Genomic DNA, 24,120 nt, shown 5'->3' with positions numbered 1-24,120 from the left:
TTAGATGCTTGAAGCCCTTGTAGTTTTCACAACCTGCTTCAAAAAGTGAAAAATTTAATTTGCAAAAATTGCTTCTTTAAAAAGTAATCTACATGAGGCCTTCCTAAAACTTTAAATATCCCCAGTAATACCTAAACAAAGGTAATAAACCAAGGAGAATTTAAGATCATTTAAAAACCAGGAAAAAAAAAAGCAGAAAATAAATGTTTCAGGGTTTTTCAAGGATGGAACTATTATTTGGGCCAGCTAATTCTTTGCTGTGGGGGCTGCCCTGTGCATGGTAGGACACTTAGCAGCATCTCTGGCCTCTGTCTACTAGAGGCCAGTAACCCTCCATCCCAGTTGTGAAACCAATAATGTCTCCACATATTTCCAGATGTTACCTGCGGCACAAAGCTTCCCCTAGTTGAGGACTATTCATCTATGTTGAAAATTGCTGACTTCATAATTTCTGAAATTAAATTCATATAAATGAAAATTATTTTGTCCTTTATTTTCCATAAAGTAACCCTTCTTATATCGATATTATAAGAAGTTATAACACTTCAATATTGTTATATTATACATAATATAATATGTAATATTTTGACATTCAATTTTTAGTGTTTCAAAAACACCAATTAAATATCAGAAGAATTTAGCTTTCAGATCTTAAGTGAAATTTAATCACATGATCCAACTCATTCATTCTCCATCCGTTCATTCATTCTTCATTCAGTGAACATTACGGAGGACCCAAAACTGAATAAAACACACTTCCTGTCCTTACAGAAGTTCCCAATTTAGGGTCTAGTGGTGGAGGGGACAGAGAAACAAACATACATTGCAAGAAAGCTGGATAAGTACCACACTAGTGGTGTGAAAATTTTTTTCAGGTGAAAAATCTGATGCCCAGGAAGGTAATATGATTTTCCATAGTCACATAGACAATTGGAAGCACAACCAAGATGAGAGTCAAATTTCCTGACATTGAGAACAAGATTCTTTCTTCTTACCTAAACATTTCAGGGGCCCCAAAATTAAAATCCAAGTGAAAATTACCTTGATTGACAGTCATCACCTGTCAATAGTACCTTGCTTACTGTACTTTCCAATTCACAACATTGGAAACTGTAAACTAATACAGCATGCTACTTCTTGGAAATATTTTTGATTAAGTAAGACCAATAAAGCTTTTGATTTTTTATTAGTAGTGATTTAATAGAGCTAGATTTCAGAATCTAACTGATCAAGAATCAAACTAATAGCAGCTACTGTGTTAGGTTTTCCCTCTATGCCAGGTACTATGTCAAATGCTTATCATGCATCATCTCATTAAATCCTCTGCACATTTTTAGAAAGTAGATGCCATCATTACACCTATTTAATGAGTGAGGGAAATTACTTAAACTTGCATGTCTAGAAAGTGGAGAAAATGAGCTTTGGATCTAGGAAGTCTGACTAGAGAGCTAAACCTCTCCACCACACCATTTTGCCGAGAAAACTTAGGACTGGAATTAGAAGGTAATTGTTAGAACTAAAGCAAAAGCTAATGTTTTCTTCAGTCAATTATGAATTATCCAAATTCTAATGATTAGTTGACAGAAAAAGACCACTAAAGCATCAATTTTTGGCAAATCAACATGCCTCCTCACTTAATTCTCAGACAAATCTGTGAGGTGGCACAATCATGCCTGTTGCATAGATATGGAAACAGGGCTTGGAAAGTTTGGCACATGTTTGAAAGTCACATAGAATTAGCAGAAACAGAATTTATACATGCTTGTGTCTTCTTGGCCTGCCAGATAGAAGAGAACAGAATCAGTGTAGTCCAATCAGTGCAAAATAGGATTGATTTTAACATCTAAATCCTTGTTTTAACTAATATGAGTCATTTATGTTTATTTTCCCACCAGTTTGTATTATAAAAATGATAATTTGACATATACACCAGTATAAAGTAAGTGCTGAATCTCTTGGGTTCATTCTGTCATTTCAGCGTGACCAGATGTTACTTGAAGATGTATTACCTGTACAAGAGGATGACTCTTTGATATCTTCACACCCAGTTGTTGTCACTGTGTCAACTCCTGCTGAAATCACATCTGTTTTTGATGGGATTTCTTATAGCAAGGTGGGGGAAATATGACACTGTTTTGAATTCTTCCTGTTTGGTGGCTTTTCTCTCAGTAAATGCCTAAAAATGGTAAGAACAGCTAGACTATGCTAATGGACTTAGAGAGACAGTGTAGAACTTATTCCAAGTGCTGAGTATTCAATAGTTTGTCACAGAATTCTGAATCGGATTTCTAAAAATCTGTCTTTTCACTTTTGTTTATAACGGCTCTCATTCTGACAACTGAACATTTACATGTTAAGCATCCAATTTAAAATTACTTGATTTTTTTTAAAAGACAGTAAATCTTTTTATGCCCTGTCGTCAATAAGAAATACCATACATATGGCCACCTTTTCTAGCAGAATGCTTCCAGCAAGCATTTGAATGCAACTCTGTTTGAAGGAATTACTTTCATCCATTTTTATTTAAGATTTAAAGATGATTTTGTTAGCATCTTGTGATGGGGCATTTTTAATACATTAAAATTTTATGAAAAGTTGCTGAAAATCCATAGTGGCCCAAAGCTTTATGTTACCCATTTTCTCCCACAACTTCTCCTGTAGTTTCTCCTCTAAACATATTTATTCCACACCTGTATGCAACATATTTTAGTCAATTTTCCACCTCAGCCCCTCATGATTTACCCACTACGTTAAGTTGTTCAAACTGCAAACTAATACATTTTGTTGATGTGGATGTTACCTAAGTTTTATTTAAGATGAAATATTATAATTATTAAAATGAATACTAGATAAAATTGGCTTGAGTAAAAAGGCCTTCTATATATTAGTATTTGACATTAATAGTATCATATTTTTGGCTTTCCAGGATTCCTTTATTCATTTTTCTTTTACATTGTTAATGATTCTTTTTATCTTCCTGTTAAAATGAAAATGTCTAATCTACTTATAGTATATTCTAATAATTCACATGGAGACATTTATATTTATTAAATCAGTGTCTTCCTTTCTGGGTTTCAGGCATTAGGTCAGAAATAAATACATGTTTCTCAACCTTTAGCCTTCTACTCGGAACAAGAAAAAAACTTATACTTAATAAATTACAGTAAAAATTGTGACCTTAAATGGGGAAGCAATGTTTTTGTGGTCAGTAACTTGAAAGTTGATTTTAAAATTTATAAACAGTGCATTTTAGAATTATAACATGTGAAAAGCCAATAGAGAGCAGAGATATTCATCAGGTTCTTCAGACTAAATAAAACCAAATGAGATAAACCACGTTTGAACAAAAAGATTTTATGTCTAAATTGTGTATCTATATTAAACTATTTGCCCAGATTAATTCCTCAGTTGTCTATTTCCCATTGTTAAATATAATTCTTTTTCAAAAGTATTGAAATATACTTAAGAAGTAGACAGAATTTTATCCTGAAATTGCTTTCCTCGTTCATCAAAGAACATGATTTTTCTAAAACTTTTTCGTTTCTCTTTCATTAGGAAGGCTCCATCTACTGGTTAGTTTTGTGAAGTGCAGTAATCATTTGAACCTCAAGTTACGGAAATGATGGCCATTTTATCAATTTCTCCTTATCTTTTAGTTATTTTAGGAGCATAGATACAGGGAGTATGCCAAGTGGTATTTTCATCCTAAAATCACGAGCAATACTGTGTAACTTAGCAGAATCATCTTGAAAAAATTATCCCAGAAATACGATCATGAAAACCTAGCCACAATAGTGATCACTGTTATTTGTTTCTTATGCATCCTTTTAGTTTAACTTGCCATACTTTTCCATCACAGGGAGCTTCCATTCTGAGAATGCTTGAAGACTGGATAACACCAGAGAAATTTCAGAAAGGATGTCAGGTATGATTTACTACTTTTAATGGTATTGGAAGTAAACTACACTGATATGTGGCTCATGAATGTTAAGATATGTGATCAATTAAGGCCAATTCCCTTTTTACTTTTACTTTCCTTACTCAGGAATAGACAATACAGCAAGGCACAAAAAGGTGATTTCACATCCAGCCTAGTACCTACACTGTATCTGTAATTGCCATTTAGCAGAAGTTTCATGGAGAAGGTCAACATTACTTATTTTAGGATGCCCTTTACATTTATATTAGCTCGGGCTGCCATAACAAGATACTACAGACTCAGTAGCATACACAACAGAAAGAAATTTTCTCAGTGTCCTGGAGGCTGAGGAGTCTGAGACCAATGTGCTGGCAGGTTCGCCCCCTTTTTGCTGTGTCCTCACACGGCAGAGAGAGAGAGACAGAGAGAGAGAGAACCTTTTGGTGCCTCTTTTCATAAAGGCACTGATCCCACTGTGAGGTTCCCACCCTCCTGACCTCATCTGAACCTAAATGCCTCCCAAAGGCCTCATCTCCAAACACCATCACACTGGGGGTTAGGACTCCAATGTGTGAATTTCAGGGGAATGCAATTCAGTCCATAGCACTATAATATAAAATTCAAATTTATCCATAAAGGTTTTCCCTTACAGTTTGTAAAATGACTTTTTCTATATTATTGGATTTGAAAATGGTTACTATAAACATTTCTATTATGATAAAGTCAGTAGTAAAGAGGGCCTGCTTCCTTTTGGGGACAGAATAACAATCAATTTCTTAAAGCATTTCACACAGCCGACTTAAGCTTATTCCTCCAGTGGATGTTGCAGCTCCACTGTTGTCCTTCTAGCAAAACCTAAGCCAATTCTCTCAGGGTTTTATATTAGCACCATTGCTACCTTGTGTCCCTGTAACTGTCCTGCCTGCAGGTTGGCCCTTTTGCAGCCTAAAGATGGAACTGTCTTCCTACTCTTTCCCTTCCATCTCCATCCTCCCTGCTGTGACAGGTAGGTAGGCAAAGTAGTGTTGATAGTGTCCAGCCCATAAAATAGAAAGCAGGTCAGAGCAGTGCCCTGCTAGCTTTCCCAAAGGGTACCAGTACTTTCTTTGGATGTGATTTCCCCGAGACAATGCCTGCCCATCATTCCTAAAGCTCTAATGACCATCAGGTCTTCTTATGTGGCAATTAGTACTCTCTGTGATACCTTTAAAAGGGAACAGTCCCCTTTTACCAAATACTTAAATTCCTAGGCGACTATTAAAGTAAGAAATAAGACCAGGATTTAGGAAATATTCAGGGAACATATCAGTCCATTTTACTCCTTTTGTCCATTAATAAAATATTCTGTGTTGACATTAGGTAGAAAGGAAGAAGCTATGTGCTTGCTCTTACATGTACATTAGAATATCCTGTAAACTTTCCATCAGCTTCAAACTCAAATGTCATATCTTCTCTAAATGAAAGCACCTTTAGTGAGGAACTGTGCCTTCTGTATCTTTGCATATACTCTAGTGCCTAGTAGCATGCGTTACAGATGTTAGAAGAGCTATAAAATACTTCTGCAGTGAAAGAATGAGTGAGTGAATAGTTTACAATAAATAACACAGAATACAAAAATAAACAAAGACAATTCCTTTTTAAAAATTAAGTTAAAATATCCTTTTCACAGTTTTCATTCTAAGTTAAACTGATGAATAATACATTCTTGGAGTCTTCAAAGCTGACTTCAGATTAAATCATTTTTCATATGAACTTTTTTTGAGAAGTACCAAAAGAGTCTTTAAAAATGAATATCTATTCTAATAATTCAGTAATACTCTCCCATTTCATTTAGCCCAGTATCTGTGGTATAATTAATTAAAAACCCAGTCCTGTCTAAAACTAACATTTCTCAAGTTAAACTGTCTTCCTTCAACCTAACTGTGACTACAGATGGTGCTAGAAACTGAATTAGAATGAATAGATATTAATTTTCATACCATTACAGTGCTATGGAATTCATTCACAAAAAGACACTGAAACTCTCATTATTTGCCTCCAAACTTCAAACACTAGCTAATATCTGCAAATAGCATATGATCATAGGGCACATAGGGCACACTCAATAAGCTCTCACACCAAGTGGAGCATTCCTTCATATATTTGCAAATGAATACAATATACCCCTCCTTGATTCATCATCATGCAATGATTGCTCCCCTAAATCCCACAATGTGTGACATTGTTCAAGATATTTTCCCTTGTAAATACTAACTTTCTATCAAAAGTGACAGTTAGCTCAAGTGGTGTGGCATTAACTCTGGGGGTGGCCAATTGTCTGTTCCCTTTCATGTTCATCACCTTCCCCCAAACCTCAGGCAGCCAAGTAGGTGCAGAATGTAGGGAAATAAGAGCAAACCCATCAATTAGAAAATCTTTCAGTCTGTGATTGTACTTAAAAAGCATATTAGAAAATGGCGTATTGATAACAATGCTGGCCACGAAATAGAAGCTGAGAAATATATCCATCCTTTCTTTTTCTCCTAGTATCAGTAGTATTCCTGAAAAGACAGGAATGGCTAGGCTGGAAAATGTCCTTTCCCTTCCTGAGATACTAGTAATAGAAGCATTGTTCTTTTCCATTTGTCCTCACTGATACCAACTAATGAGGGACTATTACTGGGGGACCTAGGTTATCATGAACTTTTGACTGGAGTGACTACATTGTGATTATTCAAGGTGAAGAAGGAAATTTCTTAATACAGAATATTCAAATGCACTAATATAGACAAAATAAAAATAGTACCTTTGAATATACTGTTTATATGAGCCTCTACCTCAGGAGAAGCAAGAAGCTGTAATTTAAAAAACAGTAACAATAATAACAGTGTGGAAAACCACACAAACTGATCCTGGATTCAGAAGTCTCTTCACAGTAATCTCAGGCAAATCTCTTACCCTCTTTAGGCACCAGTTTCCTTCACCCCTAAAATGTGGGGGTTGTATAAAATAGTATTTAAGTTCCCTTCCAGTTCCAAGATTGCATGTTTGTAAGTACAAGATATTGTGAATATACAAGGAAACCTCTAAATTAATTTTAAGAAGATACATTAATTAGAAATTATCACTAACAAGTAGCTATGATTAAAATTATTACTATTCCAAGAATCCAATTATTTTACTGAGATGGAATGAATGATCTGTGCAAAACTCTGGAATGAATGTCTAGATTTGACATAGAACATGTGCCTTTCATCTCTTCTCCCTTCCTTCGCCTGCCCTCCAGTGGCAGCGCTGAGCAGTGAACCCAACAAAAGAACAAATATGAAGGCAGCATTACAAACTGGCCTCAACCCTCTCCCAGGCATCTTGGAGCACTCCTGCTAATATTGTTTTATCTCTCTATGCCTGAAAAGAAGAGGAATTTAGAAAATAGTGTAACTTAGGTACAGCACCTCCTGAAAATTATAGCAACTTACAGTGAAAATGATATGTGCAAAGTCAACCACTGGTTACTTTCTTTGAAGGTTCAAAGAACACATAAGAAGGTTCTATTTCTATTAAAGACCTCCACATTTTAAGTAGGACAATTCTGGAGCATAACAGAGGAATGTACAGCAGGAATTTTGGTAGTTTTCCTGGAGAACCCCAAGTAGTGTGCACTTAAGAGATTAGGAGAAGACTGAGAATTTTCTCTGGAGATATATATCACATTATACCTGAAAACTCCTATATAGAGACATTTTGTGACCAGACTTGACAAAAGGGGGAGACTTCTTGTTAAAATTTTATATTTCTAAAATATTTGAAGAATGAAGACTTACTCTTTAAAGTGAATAATTTCCCCAATTTATCTATCATCATCATCATGATCATGATTACTGTTATTCAAAAGGCTGTATATTCATTTATTTAGAGCAGGAGTCTGAAACTACTCATGCTTGAGGGTCAAATCCCACCCACCACCCATTATCCTAAGGCCTGCAAACAAAATCGCTTCTACATTTTTGAACAGTTGGAAAAAAATCAAAAGAAGATTTTATGACAGGTGAAAGTTGTATGGAATTCAAATAGCAGTGTGCAGAAGTAACCCTTGATTGGAAGACAGACACGCTGATTCATTTGGCTGCGTTTGTGCTATGGAGGGGCAGCTGAGTAGCTACGACAGAGACTACATGGCCCACGACACTTCAGATCTTTACTGTACAGCTTTTTACAGAAAAAGGTTGCTAAGCCCTGGCTTAGAGCCACGCTCACGGGTTTTATCTTTACATATCACCTCAATCGCTCCTGTGCGATGGGGTCATCTGATGTCTGAGATAAGGAAACACCACTGGTCTAAATGAAGGTAGGGGATGAGCCAGTGGTGGACAGGTTAACACCACAAATTGAGAATCATGGAATTACAGTCTCTTCTCCTAGTGGATCAAAAGTGTTATGGACTGTTGGCTGTTTGCTAATCATTTGACTGTACTTAAGTATCTTACATTGCCTGTCCTGAAAAAATTAAACTCATAAATTATAAAGTCTTCTGTTTATAATTCCATTACTTAAAAAAGAATAAAGTATCTCATTAATAAGAAAAAATGTCCTTATGCTTTCCAAATAAATCATTGTTTGTACAGTGTTTTTGTAGGTTATAAAATGTTTTGCATACAGTGTATCATTTGATTTTCTTTCTACCTACAGTCGCTATATTATACATTAATATAGCGAAATATGTTGAAAGGTTCAGCTCATGTTGTGGAAGTATGGGAAAAACAAACACTGACTTCTGAAATACTTGTTATCTTTCACATACAGAATTATTTGAAAAAACACGAATTTAAGAATGCAAGAACTTCAGATTTTTGGGAAGCACTTGAAGAGGTAAGGAGGAGTATATCCTCAAAATGTTTCTTTAATTAACAAATGACTTACCAATCATTTCTTTATCTGATTATTCTATCCTTTTATTTCCCCCTTATTTGTTGTTTAATCATTATCCATTAAAAAAATCTTAGGCAAGTAACCTACCAGTGAAAGAAGTAATGGACACCTGGACCAATCAGATGGGTTATCCTGTACTTAATGTGGAAAACACGAGGACTATCACACAGAAACGCTTTCTGTTGGACTCAAAAGCCAATGCTTCCGAGCCATATTCAGTTTTTGGGTAAGGATCTATAATGCATTTCAAGAGAAAGGCAGAAATTTTACGGAAATACTGGCCATTCACTTATACCTTGCCCTTTAGCACCTGACTAAAAAGCATAGTGTCTTTAGAGAAACAAAGGCATCCAGAAATAACTCAGTTTTCTCCAGGTTCCAAATGGTGGATGGAGCACATACACGCCAGTCCTATCCTTCCCAGAAATCACCAAATAAGGAAATAGAAGTACTAAAAGAAAGAAACTCATAAAAGTAAAGAAAATAGAGAGAAAGGGCTACATGCATCATAGAATTCTAGAAGATGAAAAGCAGAGGGAGGAAGATAGACAGAAAACAAACTGAGGAACATGCAGTCAGTTAGAAAGGAACTTAAGCAGAGGTGGAAGCTGATTTTCCCTATTCCTAGACAGGCTCTGGGCTCGGTGTCAGCACTCAGAGTAGAAGGCAGGAGCGAGAAGTGAGGGGGGAAACAGGGCAATTAATTTGAAGTCTGGACTCAGGACAGTTGTGGCAGGCAGACCCCTCACTCCCCACTTCCCTTCATCAACAGCCATTCTTTCCTCTGCACAGAGCTCTCAGAAGTCTGGCAATGACTCAAGGCAAAAATCCAGAGGGCTTTTTTTCCTAAAGAAATCGACTGAAACAGTGGAGAAGAGCTAAGGATTTCCATTTGGTTGGGACACCCAGAGTACAGCTTTCCTCCTTATGGCGTTTGTAGGATGGATGGGCTGGAGCTGCCAGCTCCCCTCACACAGGCACAGAGCCCCTAGTCAGACTTCCTGTTCAGCAGAGAAGTCGGTTTCAAAAATATGCTTCCCTTCTCAACAGTACAGAGGTTACATACAAGACAACAAGAATAATCAATTCAGTCCTTCTTTCTCATATGCGAATGAACAGTCAGGGATCACAAGACACATGAAAAAATCTAAAAGCATAAAAAGCAAAATCTCACATGAACAAACAAAAAACTTGTCTCTATAAGAAAAATAATTGAAATAAAAATAAATTTATGAAATATATTCAGAGGTCAAAGAAGCTATTATACTCATTAACGAAGAGCAGAATGTCTCTGAAAGGACAAACTGAAAATGTAAAAGAGCCCTAAAAGGTTAAATTTTTGGTTGTCAAAAAAATTAATAGACCAACAAGAAATAAATTTGGGAAATTCTCTAAAAATACAGGACAAAAACACACAAAACTGGTAAATATGAAAGAAGACAAATGTGGAAGATCTAGCACCCAACTAATAGAAGTCTCTCAGAAAAGAAAACAGAGAAACTTAAGGAGTAAAATATATCAAAGAATAAAGGACATAAGGATTCGGATTAAAAGGCTCACTGACTACACAGTACAAAAAGGAAAAAAACCCCACATACCGAGCTACATCCTCATGACATTTCAGAAAACAAGCACACAGGAGTTAGTGTGGCATTAGATTTCTCCACAACAACCCTGAACACAAGAAGAAAATGGAGCAATCATCTAGAATGTAGATGCAAAGCATATTTTCAGTCTCCAATTCTCTACCCAGTTCCCTAAACCAAATACAAAAGCACAGTAAAGACATTTTCTGATACGCAGCTCCAGAATATGCATTCCACACAGCAGTGCTTAGAAAGTTACTGAGGCTGCACTCCAAGGGGACTGCAGGAGGAAGAGAAAAAATAGGAGTAAATCAAAAAAGAGGAAGACATGAGATCCAGGAAAACAGTGCATCCAACCTAGGAGAGCCTGAAAGGAAACACAGACCAAAAGCGATCCAGCGGGCTCACGGTGCCGTGAGGAAGAGAGTATGACTGGGAAGATGGGAAAACTTGAGGAGGTGGTGAAGTTTGGTCAACTACACAGAAGAAAATACGAAAAAAACAAAATTAAAGCTGTTTATAAAAAACTGTGATCCAAAGATAGGAAGCAGGTAGAGTGATTTTATGTCATTGATAAAGTATAAGAAAAAGGAGTCCATTTGACCCTTATGTTAGTGTGTTATTGCAAAATTTTATTTAAGTGACGTAAGGGCCATGAAATCAGACCATAGAGAAGGAAATAACTCCAACACACTTCTTAGCCAACAATATGTATATAGTATAATTTTGTAAATGTTACTTACTGTCTTTTACCTTTTATAATCAACCAATGGATAACATATGTAAAACTTCTGTTATGGTGGCCGAGTAGATTGTAAACATAAACAGTCTTATCAAGAAAAAATAGCTGACAGAAGAAAGGACGTAGAAGAGGAAGAAAAGGTGGAAGACAAGTGTCAGGATACTGATTCAGCGGCTCTAATCCCAACTCAGTGACATCATGCTGGTAGTTTGAAATTGGTTACGATGTGACTTAATGGGAATCAGCAAATACTACGTTCCACCTCCCACCCCTACCCTCCCTGAGAGCCAGCTGTTAAGCATTTACCAGCACTGCACAGGATACCCTCATTTTACAGTTAGGAGAGACTAGCAATACTAAAATTTATAAAGCAAGAAATGATAGTATGAGTATATTATTCGAAGGAATAATTGTAACCTATAGAAAGTCTAATAGTACTATATCAAAATTTGATTTTTAAAGGGGGAATGGAAGAGAAAATAGTGTTAATAAACTAAATCACCCTCTCATGGTTGAGTTTAGAAATACTATCTAAAAAAATACAGCGGTATATTAGAGTTACAGAATTAGACATCAGAAGAACTAAAACCAGAAGCATTTAAAAGGGGATATTTTGAGAGAGAAGCTGGCCTGTGGGAAGGGTGGAGGGGACTGTGGCTTTTCAACAGCAGTTTTTCAGGTTTTTGATTAACCATGTTTTTATTTGCAATGCTCAAATGAAATTCTCCTGAACTTTTAAACATCAATTACAAACTCAATCAAATTCTTTTGCATATATCATTAAGAACATCACTACTTAAAACTTAATTAAATTCCATTTATAATTTCAAAATACAAACACCTAAATACACAGATTCACAAATCTAATTTTTAAAAATACTTTCTTATACGTTTGTATGAATCTAACAAATTAAAATTCATAAATACAGCATGTCAAATTTCTTGGGCATTTTCAACACATTCAAACCTTTAACTTCACAAATTCAGGCTTTTGTAGACATTTGAACATGACTACTGAGTTAAGGGACTCTAAGAATTTCAATTGAAATTACAAATCCAATGTCATTTCCCCTAATTTGCCAGATTTTAAAGAGCATTTCAAATATTGTAAAAACTGGCAAAACATGTGCAACATAGCCAGTGTTATCACACTGTATGAATACCCTTGTACAGGAGTATTAATACTATCACCATCCCTATAACTAAACTGTTGTTTTTGTACACATTCCTGGCATGTCAGCTGCTCCCAAATGAAGAGAACAAAATCAGGATCTCAGGACTCCTGGCCCCTGGGCTTGGCCACAGTAACCTGGGTGGATGTCATCTCAGACCCCTGTTACACAGCTCAGCCCCGCTCCTAGACTGCATCCTGGCTAAACGGGAGAAACATAGTGCATCACTGGTCCCCTGGACATCATTCTGGTGTCACTCATACCGATTTTTATTGTCTTTCAACTTCTTAACACTTGGTTCGGTTGGAGAGGATTTTGTACCTACCACACTCCAGCATCTAATTTCTGCCTCCTGATTTCCACTGAAAAGACCCTTCACCCTCTTTCTCTCTTTTTCAATGGTCTCATTGTCTCATTTACCTCGTAGTCACTTATATATAAATCATCACAAGATCAATTATTCAGTATCAATTAGAGTAACGTGAGGAAGGAGACTCATAGGCTGTGGAAAAGGTACCTCAGGAAGTGTTTAATAACCACAAATGGGTTCTTTTATGGTTATTGTCTTACGTGCTAGCAAATCAGACTGGCTAATTTTAATACCACTAGAGCCTTTGGATATTAAAGTTTAAAAACATTGTTCTCTTGCAAAACAAGTTTCCATTTGGAAGTTTCAGAGTAATTATTCTGTCCTGCTATATGTGTCCACTGATAGGCTGAGCCTGAATTAATTGGTAGGGCAGGAGGTGCGCAGAGTAGGGAGGAAGACTTTCTTACTTGAGGAAGTGATATTTAAGCTGAATAAACTGATGTAGGGGATGACTGTCCGGATTGTCGAAACAGAAACGGCAGCAGGTATGAAGGCCCTAAAGTTTAAAAGAAGCATTCTACATATAATAGGCAATACTTATTGAGCATTTATTAAGTAGCTAGCACTATTTTAAGTACTTTAGAGTATTTTATTATAATGGAGAAATTTAGGCAGAAAATGATTAAGTCACTTATTCAAGGCACAGAGTGTAAGTGATGAATCCTTGGTTTGAATGCAGGCAATCTGGCTCCATGAACTGGATAACAGAGAGCACTGGGGAAAGTGACGGGAGATGAACTCAGAGAGGAAGGCAGGGGCCAGGCATGAAGACCATGCTAAAGACTTTGAACAACTGTGTGTGCAAATTCAAGGATGTTAAGGAGAGAACTGGCAGGATCAGTATGCATTTTTCCAAGTTCCCCTCTGGCTGCACTATGGCAGACAGATCAGGTGGGACAAGAGTGGAAGCTGGGAGGACAGTTAGGATGCTACTGTAGCAAGTGGCGCATGTGAGAGATGGTGGAGTTGATGGGGGTCTGCACTAGGAGAGTGACTGTGGGCTGGAGGCAGGTGTTCAATATTCCAAAGATTGGGTGGAGCTAAAATTTCCAATTAAATAATAATGTGCTGGGAATACAATAGGACGAATTTGCAGAGGACCATCTCCTTTCAGAGTATGGTTCTCATCTTGTTCTATAGGGATCATAGCAATACTTCTAGAGACCTGAAAGATCTTTATAGATTTATAAACCCATTTTACGACACGTACTCCATGCTGCAGGAATAGAACCTCTTTTCTGGCTTCCAATTCAGGGCTTTGGGAACACACTCACACTAACAAAAATTCGGACTGCCAAAACACTTTCTGTCGAAGGTATCAAAAATGAAGAGCACTCAGAATTATTAAATTGGCTGCTTCCAAGATACTAGTGGGCACCTGAACTGGAGAAGCATCAAGAAAGCCCGTGGTGCTCACCTTGTTGAAACCGTGACCAGTTTCTCCTCCTGGAAACCTTAGACACTCAGCTCTCCCACAGTAAATAAAATTCAGAGAAACTGGGAATCTTGCTGTGAGGCAAGTTCTGAAAATTAATAGTTCTTGCCAAAACAAAAGAAAACTTGAGTTCTTAGATCAAATGAGATCAATCAGGGAGTATCTGTATATCCTTCTTTATCTTTTCTTTATTTTGGAGAGGAAAGATTATGATGGAGAAAACTTCTTTGTTTTTCACTCTTTGCTTTTCATAGTATGTGATTTGAAACATGGAACTGATTCGTTATCAGGTGATAATTCAATTACAAAAATCACATAGTAATTTCTGAGATCATTCTGTTAAACTTTTTTTTTACAGTTACTCTTATGATCTAGTAAATCAGATTGGCCATATTTAATACTGCTATTTAATAGTCTTTGGACACTGCAATTTTAAAAAATATATTTCCTCCTTGAGAAACAAACTTCCATTAAGAAAGCTTCACAGTGGTTTTCCCTTCTGTCATACATATGCACTGACTTAAACCAAAGACACAACCAACACCATTTTTAAACTGGTTTGATTGGATTTTTAAGAACTGTTCCTTGGTTATGGATTCCTTTCCACACAAACAAAAGATTTTATTACCAAGGGAACTTAAACATATCATCAGATCTAAAATCACTTTTAAAATTATAATAAATCTTTAAAGTGCATTAATTAAGATTCAGAACATGGTACTATATTAATATTTACACTTTTCTCTAATTTTTTTAGTTTCAACCTTCAGATAGTTTTTCTAAAATTTAGATTCATAGATGCATGATTTTTAGTGATCATTTATCATTTTCAATCTACTTGTTCCATTTTTTGGTAAAAAAAAGTTACACATTATATATGCATAGGAAAATAAACCCAGAAAACATGGGCTTTTCTGTTGAGAACATTTCATAAAAATCTATAGTAGATCCTGAACAAATAAGAGAGAAAAAGACATTATATCAAAAGTGACACCTCCTTATTTTTCAATTGATTAAAAAGTTAGATCATAATATATGCCTTAATGCCCCCAGTAAGGAATTAGCTTTTTCTCCAATCTCAGTGTTCACCTGCTGTCTGTTCAGATATATTCCTGTCTGGTACACAAGGTTCAATTGTACGGTAAACTGAATGGCCTCTTCTTTTCTCACTGCTTAAATATTCCATGATTAGGAAATTTTTACTGACCAAAAACTTTTTATAATCTAAATGGCCCACACATGTGTAAACTACTGTTTTAACAGTATGGCCTCAACCACCTCTTAGAAATGGGCCAGTCTGACATCTCCATCAGGGGGAATTCTCTATGGGACAATCTTGCATGTCTTTGGCAGTCCACTCAAAATAAAAGGGTGAAGAATGGGAGTAGCTGTGTTATCTTGGGGCAACCAAAGTCAGTTTCCTTAGTGAAAATTAGATTGGCCATATTTATACTGCCACAAACTGTTATATGGTAAGATATTTAAAAAGTGAATTATACCTTTAAAAAATGAATCTGATACTCTTGAATTTTTGATAACATATAAGAAACTCTATCATTTCATTTACATAATTTCCATTTCTTTTGTACTCTCAGATCTATTATTTTGCTCAGATTAGATTAGCTCCTGTAAGTGATTCCAAAACTGTCAAGTGAAATAGCCTCAACCCTCTATCTGTTTTCATCTCACCATACTCTTACAGATGTCAGAGTAGTATTTTTCACACAACCTTAGTAGTATATCTTATGCCTACTTTCAGGCACAGCCTAGTCCCGGAGACCAGGCATCAGAGGAGACAGTGGAAATGTGAAATCCTGACTGTGCACATAGGGCATCCAGACACTGCATGCTCTGCTGCTTCAGCCAGGTGGACACTGGGGAAAGATGAGGAGGAGTGAGATGCTAGTCTACACGGTGACACCAAATCAGCAGAGCAGTAAGAGAATGAAACCTGTAGGTAGGATGTGACTTACAAAAAAAAAAAAAAAAGCTTGTTTTTCTGTCTGTTGAGAAGCTACAAGGGATGATGGTTCTTAGGTTGGCTTCACTATAAGCAGACCCTGAGGTGATCATTCAAGTGAAAATGACTCATTAGGAGGTGCTTCTCGGAAAGGCTGGTAGGGGGTTGGGCAGTGGGACATCAAGCAGCCAAGGTGCAACACCAAGCAGGTCCTGTCTGGGGTTAACTACCCTGAAGGGAAGGGAGACAGTGCTACACAGAGGTCTTGGGAGATGGGGCAAAGAACATTCTCATGCTCACCTATCACTGGCCGAGGGCTGCACCCAAGGATACAAATTTCCATAAACTTCTGGATTTCCTTACTCAGGCAGCCAGAGGGCAGTCCTCTGATAAAAAGACCAAGGTGCTGGCTGTTGGCAGGGAAAGCACATTGGAATCTGGGATGCACAGAAATGACAGAGATTCAAGCAGATAAGGATGGAGTACTGAGAATGTCTCCTATAGGAGCCAATGAACAGTTTATGTATTGGGTCTATGAAACTTACAGCCAAAAACATTCCACTGCAATAAAATCCTCCAAGAGAGCTAGTAAAAGCTCAATTTATAAAAACATTTTAGTAGTTATAAAACAAAGGATTACTTCTTTCATGTAGATGGCAAATATATATTCTTCCTGAATTACATCAATTTTATTATATCTTGAAAAGGAGAAATATTATTCTCCCATTCTGTTAGGGACTTGAATGGTCACAGATGAAGAAAAACAAGGCCAGCTTTGAGTTGAAACCCAAACACAGATTCATCCTCTCTTTAGATCTCCTGTATTTTCTGACTGATGAGCTACGATGTGAGAACAATCAAAAAGACATTTAAGACCTCTTTTATGAGCTTTTAAGACTACAATGTTAAGTATATATTGTATCAAGACACAAAGCCAAACTCCTCCCCCTGCACCACAAGAAAATACTAAGCGGCTGAAGTGAACACTAGAAGCCCCTGAAACCTGCTTGCCTGATGAATTTTCTTTACACCACGCTAGTTCACATGGTCCTAAATAGGAGATTTTTAAAGAGCACGAGATTTAAGGGATGATGGTGGTAGTGTCATTTCAACATGATTTCTAAATGTGTTATGTCCTTCACAGCATTTTAAGATTGTCTTCTGAATTCTAAAAATGCTTTGTTTTTTGACAGAAACTACAGCATATTAGAGTGTGTGCAAGCATGTGTGTAACTGCTCGATTTTATTTTATAATGTGTTATATTTGTGCAGTATCTTTATTCCAAAGCTTCGAGGCATTTTATTGAAATAATCTTTTTCATCCTTAGCTAATTTTTTGATACAAATTTCCAAATTTTAGAGATTTATAGAAATTGAAAGCAATTATGTACCCTACTTTATCACAAAAGAATACTGTATTAATTGTATTAGTTATATACTATACACTGGACAACCACTTATGAGAAAAATATGCTTTTCTATTGCTTTTTAATTATTTTTTCTTTGGAAATATTTTCATTTTTTAGTAATAAAAGCTAAAATTTTTCTTTCTAAAAAACTTTAGTTACACATGGAATATTCCAGTTAAATGGACTGAAGATAATGCATCAAGGACTACATTCTATAATAGGTCAGAAACAGGAGGTAAATATCATCAATTGACTTACTTCTTCTTTGAATTAATGCACCACATTAAACGAATACAAGCATAAAGAAACAACAATAAATCTGTTAACTAATGATGTAAATTTCAGCTAAAAGAAACCTCTTAAATAATTTATTGATGAGTCCAAATCTTTATCTACAATATAATGAGAACTTTTCTACCTTAAGAAACTCTTTTTAGTGATTTACCATGACTGACACAATAATAAATACCCATATCCATAGGAGAAGAGTCATATATCCAATCATTGGAAGATTAATGTATAAATTTTTTTCCTTTCTTTCCCCTCTTCCCCTTTCCTCCCTTCTTTTGTTCCTTTTTTATTCCTTTCTTTTTTTTTAAATATCAGATAATTAAGCCATTGAATTTCTTAAAATGTTATGTGACAAGCCTGGTTTTTTAAAAGCTGTCATTAAATTAAAGCTATCAATTTTTCAAATCAGCAAGACATCAGAAACTTTAATGACTCCAAATTACCTTTTCTAAGTTGTAAGTTGTCACTGGGAGCTCAAGGCACTCTATATATGTCTGTAGGCTTCCATCCATCCACTTCCCTGAACAAATTACTTGTAACTTGCCTGTGTTAAAATTCAGCTGTGACTGTTCAGCTTACTTAAATCAACTGGAAATATATTTCTGTATTCCATCTCCACTGATTTGTCTTTTCCTTTCTTGAAAAATTTTAGAGTTATATAAAAAGAAGGAGACTTTATCACATGCTCTTTACTACAGATCACTGAAAAAATAATTATTAAGGCAGGTTTTAGCAACTGCCTCAGAAGAATCCTGCTTTTTATACTTTTGCTATTGTCTTTGTTTTGTGTTTCAAAATCATTTATCTAACACAAAAGAGACTCTTCTTCGACCTGTCCCACCAAGACCTGGTTTCAGAACAGCACTTGGCATGGACGTTCACTCGTGGCTTCTCAGGGATAAAAGCATATCACCTATCCTTTATTTACATATGCTCATTTGCTCCTGCAAAATATTCTAAAATAGTAATTAATTTCCTCTGGCAAGTAAATTTTTACTCTATTTCCAGTAGATTGTTTTCTAAAAATGGCTTTATTGATGTATAACTTGCATACTATGCAAATCCCCCAATTAAAATGTACAATCCAGTGATTTTTTATTAGATTCACAAATATGTGTAACCATCACCACAGTCAATTTTAGAGCATTTCAATCACCTCAAAAGGAAACTCCATCCTCTTTAGCTGTCAACTGCTCTCTTCTCCTACACCCCCAGCCCTAAGCAACCACTAATCTACTTTCTGTCAGCAAAGATTTGACTACTCTGGACATTTCATATAAATGGAATGATACATGTACATCTTGTGACTGGCTTCTTCATTTGGGCTGTGTTTTCAAGTTCATCCATGCCATAGCTTGTTTCAGTACTTAATTGCTTTTTATTGTCAAATGATATTCACACCATATTGACATACCGCCTTTCGTTTATCTATTCATCAGCTGATGGGCATGTGGATTGTTTCTACCTTTTGGCTGTTATGAATAATGCTGCTATAAATATTTGTGTTCAAGTGTGTTCAAGTTTTTATGTGGATCCAGCAGGGTTTTTTCAGCTTTGTTTTTTTTTTTTACTTTTATTATAAATTATTTTGTGGTTTTTAATTTCACTATAAACTCTCTCAGCTTTGTTATTGTCTAGGTAAGACTCCTTTCTGTTGCTTTTACAACGAAACTTTCTCTTACTCATTTATGCTAACTTTAATTGATGTGGTCAGCAATTCTCCTGAATTCTTCTAGAATTCCTAGATCAATGCCCTTTTGTCTTAATATTTTATATGGGATAACTTTGTGTTTGAGTATTAAGCTCCATCTTTTGTGATCTGTCTTCTGGTTGTTTTCTTAGGAAAACAGAGAAGACCAAAAAAAAGGACACTTAAAAATGTGCAATCGTACTGGTAAAAGGCATAATGAGGCTGGGATTCCCTTGAGAGGTTTTCAGTGGATTTGGTTTAAATATTAGTACATATTTTCCCCATTGGTCACCATTGGTTAATTGAGGGTTGGAGGAATGTCTGGAAAGCTGCTTGATTTGTTGTTTACAAATTTAAGAGCATGAACAATTTATGTACACTAACACAATCTACCCAGCAGTTTCATGAAATGATGTTTCCATAAAAATAAATTTCCCAGATAACTAAAGCTTATTCAAGTGCTTCGTAAAATAGATTTCAGAAGCAGAGGGCTCTCATAGCAACTCTCTACCCCTCTGTCATCACTTTTAATACATTTTTTTTTTTGCTATAACTATTGACTTTATCTGTCTCTCTCCTCCCCATAGAATATTCCTTGAGGAAATGGGGCTTAATTTTGTGGTTGTTTTGTGGTTGTTCCATAGTTCCAGAAAGTACATAGTAACTGTTTACTGAATGAATCAATGAATGAGGAGGTTCTAATGTCCACAGAGCTTTGATGACAAACCTATCTTTATCTTCAACTTCAGATTCATGACTGGTCACTTAGCCAGAAGCAAACTAGACATCTCCTCTTACTTCAAAGTGCCTGCTCCATTTTTAGGCTATGCAATAAGTTCCTGTTTCCTGTTTGGGGAGATCTTCAGCTCCTAGCTCAGAGCACAGATTACCAGCACGTCCTGAGTGTACTGAATGGGCAATCAGCTCAGGTTACCAGCCCTAACTCCCTTCTCTCTGTTTCTTTGGTGATTCATCAGTTAGAAATTTCCCAGGCAATAGCGGGACTTCCCCTAAGGTCTTTTATTTACATCTGTGTTGCACATGATATTTTAGACATGAAAACAATTAAGCAAGTACTTTATAACAAAAGAAGAGGACCGCTATCTCAGATGCTTCTCTGGCTATTCTAACCCACCCTGGATAATCTCTCCTCAGACTCTGGATAGTATATTTTATGCTAGTAGTTTCACCAATCCTTATTCCTAGTATAATTCCATAGACTTTAAGCAGCATCATGGTTATTTAAGATTCATATGCTCATGCATATGCATATTTATTTTTAAGTAAATTATAAGCCCCTTGAAGACACAAACTGTACATCAGTCTCCTTGTCCTCTGCTCACCCTGCTCCCAACAAGGTGCCGTGTACATCCTAAGACTTACTGAGAGTTCTAAGTCCTTGCTTAATGAAGGCTTTTCTGCCTGCAGACTGCTGTGCTTCTGGAGGTTGCCTGTATATAGTGATGTCTCTATCTTTTAATACCAGCTACTATTTTGGCTATTGTCAGTGCATCTACATTTAGTGGTATACCACCTTTTTGCTTTTAATCTGCTGCTTTCTAACATTTAGAAGACTTGTAGAGTATTGCATGCTATCAGATAACCAATGTTGCTAAAACATAATATTTTAAAATAGCAATTTCTAAGCACATAGGGTCGAAAAGAGGGTTTAGGGCTTAGGAGGTGGTATAGACTATGTGATGACTGTTTTAACTCTTTCAGATTTGAGGATGCATTCTAGACGGTTTAGATAACCAGATTCTAACTATCATATAAATAAGATACTACTAAAGCTTGATGATAGTTATATTTAAATATTTCATATCAAAATAATGATGAGCAAGTATTTTTGAACTTAATAGCAATGAGAAAGAGAGAGAGGGAGAGACTTTCTTCAGTCTCCTGAGTCTCATGGAATATTTGGATTTTGATTGGATCATTATGGATTCAGTTTTGCAGATTCAGAAGCTCATTTTGATCAGTTCATCCCTGGTCAACCAAGTCTTGGAAGACTTATTCACACAAACCAAACATCTAAGAATGCTAATTGGTTAACTTACACAAATAAAAACATACTGGCCAAGGTGAATCAGAATACTCACTTCTGCTAATTAGGTATCTCTTCCAGGAAGAAAGTTTATTTAATAAGGGTAAAGAGAGAGTTAAGGTAGGTCAGTTATTTTAGAGATGTCATCAAGCTGTGATAGCTTTGTATACTGCATTAGCCAGGGGAGTCTGTTCATAGTAGATTCCATTTAGAGGCTATTAGTAGTAGATGCAATAAAAGTTTCTTATTCATGCAACAATCCAATGCAGGGGTTCCTGACCTGCCTTCTCTCCTAGGTAGCTCACCCCTAAATAATGACTTAGAATTCCTGTCTTCTTCCTTCTTATGGCTTCACCCTGCCCCCCCCCCCAATCTTGGATTCCTCTACTGGATCTTTTGCATCTGACCAGAAGACAGAGGAAGGACCAGTCCTAGAAGTGTATCTACTATTTCTACCTACATTTTATGTCCAGTTGTCAATCATATGTTGCCACCTAACTGCAAGGGAGGCTAGTAAATATAGTTTAGTTGTGTACTCAGGAAGAAAAGGGAACAGTATGGTAAATAACCAACAGGTCTCTCCACATAACACTGTTCTCTATAAGAGTAGACCTATCAAATCATCTGTAACACATGTACCAGCTCAGCTGGGCACCTGCTTCCCTAGGCAGACTAGGGACACACTGACAGATCTTCACTATCAGCTCAACCACTGCCAATGATAATCCATCATAAATCACACTGCATTTTTCCCAGATTCCTGCTTATTATATACTACATATTAACCTTCCACCTTTTTTTCAGGGAGATTCTCTAGGCCACTTGCTGAGATTTAGATAAGACTCGATGATTATTACTAACACAATAATTAATACTTTCTTCATTCACCGCTTTTATGCATAAAACTAGCAAGAAACACAAAACAATTTATCAACTGGTAGAGTACTATGTGGCCACTAAATCTATATCTTCATATATATAAATATAGTGAAATTGCAAGGTGTTTATAATATAATTTCAAATGAAAAGGATTACTAACCATTAAAACACTAAGGTTCCACTATATGCTTTGTGTGTTTGTATGTGCATATATATGTAAGATACACGCACACACGCACACAGAGAGAAAGATAAAAACAGCATCAACTGGTGGCGAGTAATTTTTATATTCTTCACCATGCTCTTTTTGTATATTCCAAATACATATTTGGAATCATAAAGAACATACACTACTGTTATAAACTGAAAAAAACTTAATAGTAAATGGAAAAACAGAAAGCAACATACACCCTTACTTCTATGTGCCACCTGGAACAGGCATCAGTATTTTAGTCCTACTTACTTCACTGTGTAACTAAACAACCCAACAGCATTTTGTTGTTGACAACTGTTCTGAGAGTAGCATGAACTTGGAAAGTCCAGTAACTACTGACTTCCTGGATCTCAGCTTCCTTATCTATAAAGTGAGAAAAATCACAGTAACTCTAGACAGGCTTAACTAGGTATATATAAAGCACACTAAAATACTGCAGTATTTAGATGGATTGCCAGGAACTTCTCAATGTTATTTATATTTGCTTTGCTATTTATAGAACTGAAGGCATATCCCCTTTCATAATAATGGAGATAGCTACCATCTGTTGGACACATAACTATGTGACCAACACTTTACCTATGTTATCTTATTTAATCTTCACAACAGCCCTGTGAGGGATTTTTATCCCTATTTCCCTAATGGTGAACTGCGATACAGAGAGGTCAAGTGATTTGGCCAAGATCACACAGCTAGTAAGTCATAGAGCAAGGATTGTATCCTAGATCTGTCAGACTCAAAAGTTCATGCTCTTTCTCCTGTAACATATGGCTCCGTACTTAGCAAGAGGCTCTCCTCCTGATACAAACATTCAAAGTGTATGGCTGCCAAAAGATTAGCTTCCTTTCAACAACTTGTCCATGGGAGAATGACAAAGAAAGATAAATACTACATGAGTGAGGCAAAGGTTTACAATTTGTCAAGAACCTACTCTGAAAGTTCCTAAAGAAACTTATTGTCTTGTTGAAGAGTTTACTCATATATTATGAAAAACTACTGTGTCCTGGATATCTTCCAAACCTTGTGAACACTTCCAAAATTTAAATCATCTTTCCTCCCAAACTGAATCATCTTCCTCTATTCTGCAATGGCAACACCATTACTCATCCAATCATGCAAGCTATGTTCCCCTCCTCTAACCGTTCACATCAAGTCAGAAAAAGGATGGTGTTGATTTTACTGGTGATGTGTCTCTTGAATATATCACTTTCTTTCTATTTTCATCTTCTCCACATTAGTGTAAATCCTCATTCTCTCTTGCCCTAGATTATTACAGCACTCTCTACAATCTCCTTCTAATATATCCCCCACACCACCATCAAAATTATCTTTCTAGAAACAGGCTTGAGAATAGTATTTCTCTGCTTAAAAATCTCCTCTATTTCTACCATCTCTCAGAAGATAGACTTCTTTTTTTTTTTTATTGAAGTATAGTCAGTTTACAATGTTGTGTCAATTTCTAGTGTACAGCACAATAGTTTAGACATACATATACATA

General features: G+C 36.2%; 1 protein-coding gene across 1 annotated transcript in view; it reads left to right on the top strand.

Annotated features, from left to right (window-relative positions):
* ENPEP (glutamyl aminopeptidase) overlaps nucleotides 1-24,120 on the top strand; it is a 76,418-nt gene that overhangs the window by 30,672 nt on the left and 21,626 nt on the right. The window contains exons 7-11 of the mRNA XM_010953685.3: nucleotides 1,979-2,113; nucleotides 3,860-3,925; nucleotides 8,702-8,767; nucleotides 8,902-9,053; nucleotides 17,657-17,736. Of these exons, the coding sequence (XP_010951987.2) occupies nucleotides 1,979-2,113; nucleotides 3,860-3,925; nucleotides 8,702-8,767; nucleotides 8,902-9,053; nucleotides 17,657-17,736 (499 nt within the window). The remainder of the gene's footprint in view (nucleotides 1-1,978; nucleotides 2,114-3,859; nucleotides 3,926-8,701; nucleotides 8,768-8,901; nucleotides 9,054-17,656; nucleotides 17,737-24,120) is intronic.

Source organism: Camelus bactrianus, chromosome 2 (genome assembly GCF_048773025.1).
Source record: "Camelus bactrianus isolate YW-2024 breed Bactrian camel chromosome 2, ASM4877302v1, whole genome shotgun sequence".
In the NCBI taxonomy this organism is placed as follows: domain Eukaryota; kingdom Metazoa; phylum Chordata; class Mammalia; order Artiodactyla; family Camelidae; genus Camelus; species Camelus bactrianus.
This window is presented reverse-complemented; position numbering and strand designations above follow the sequence as displayed.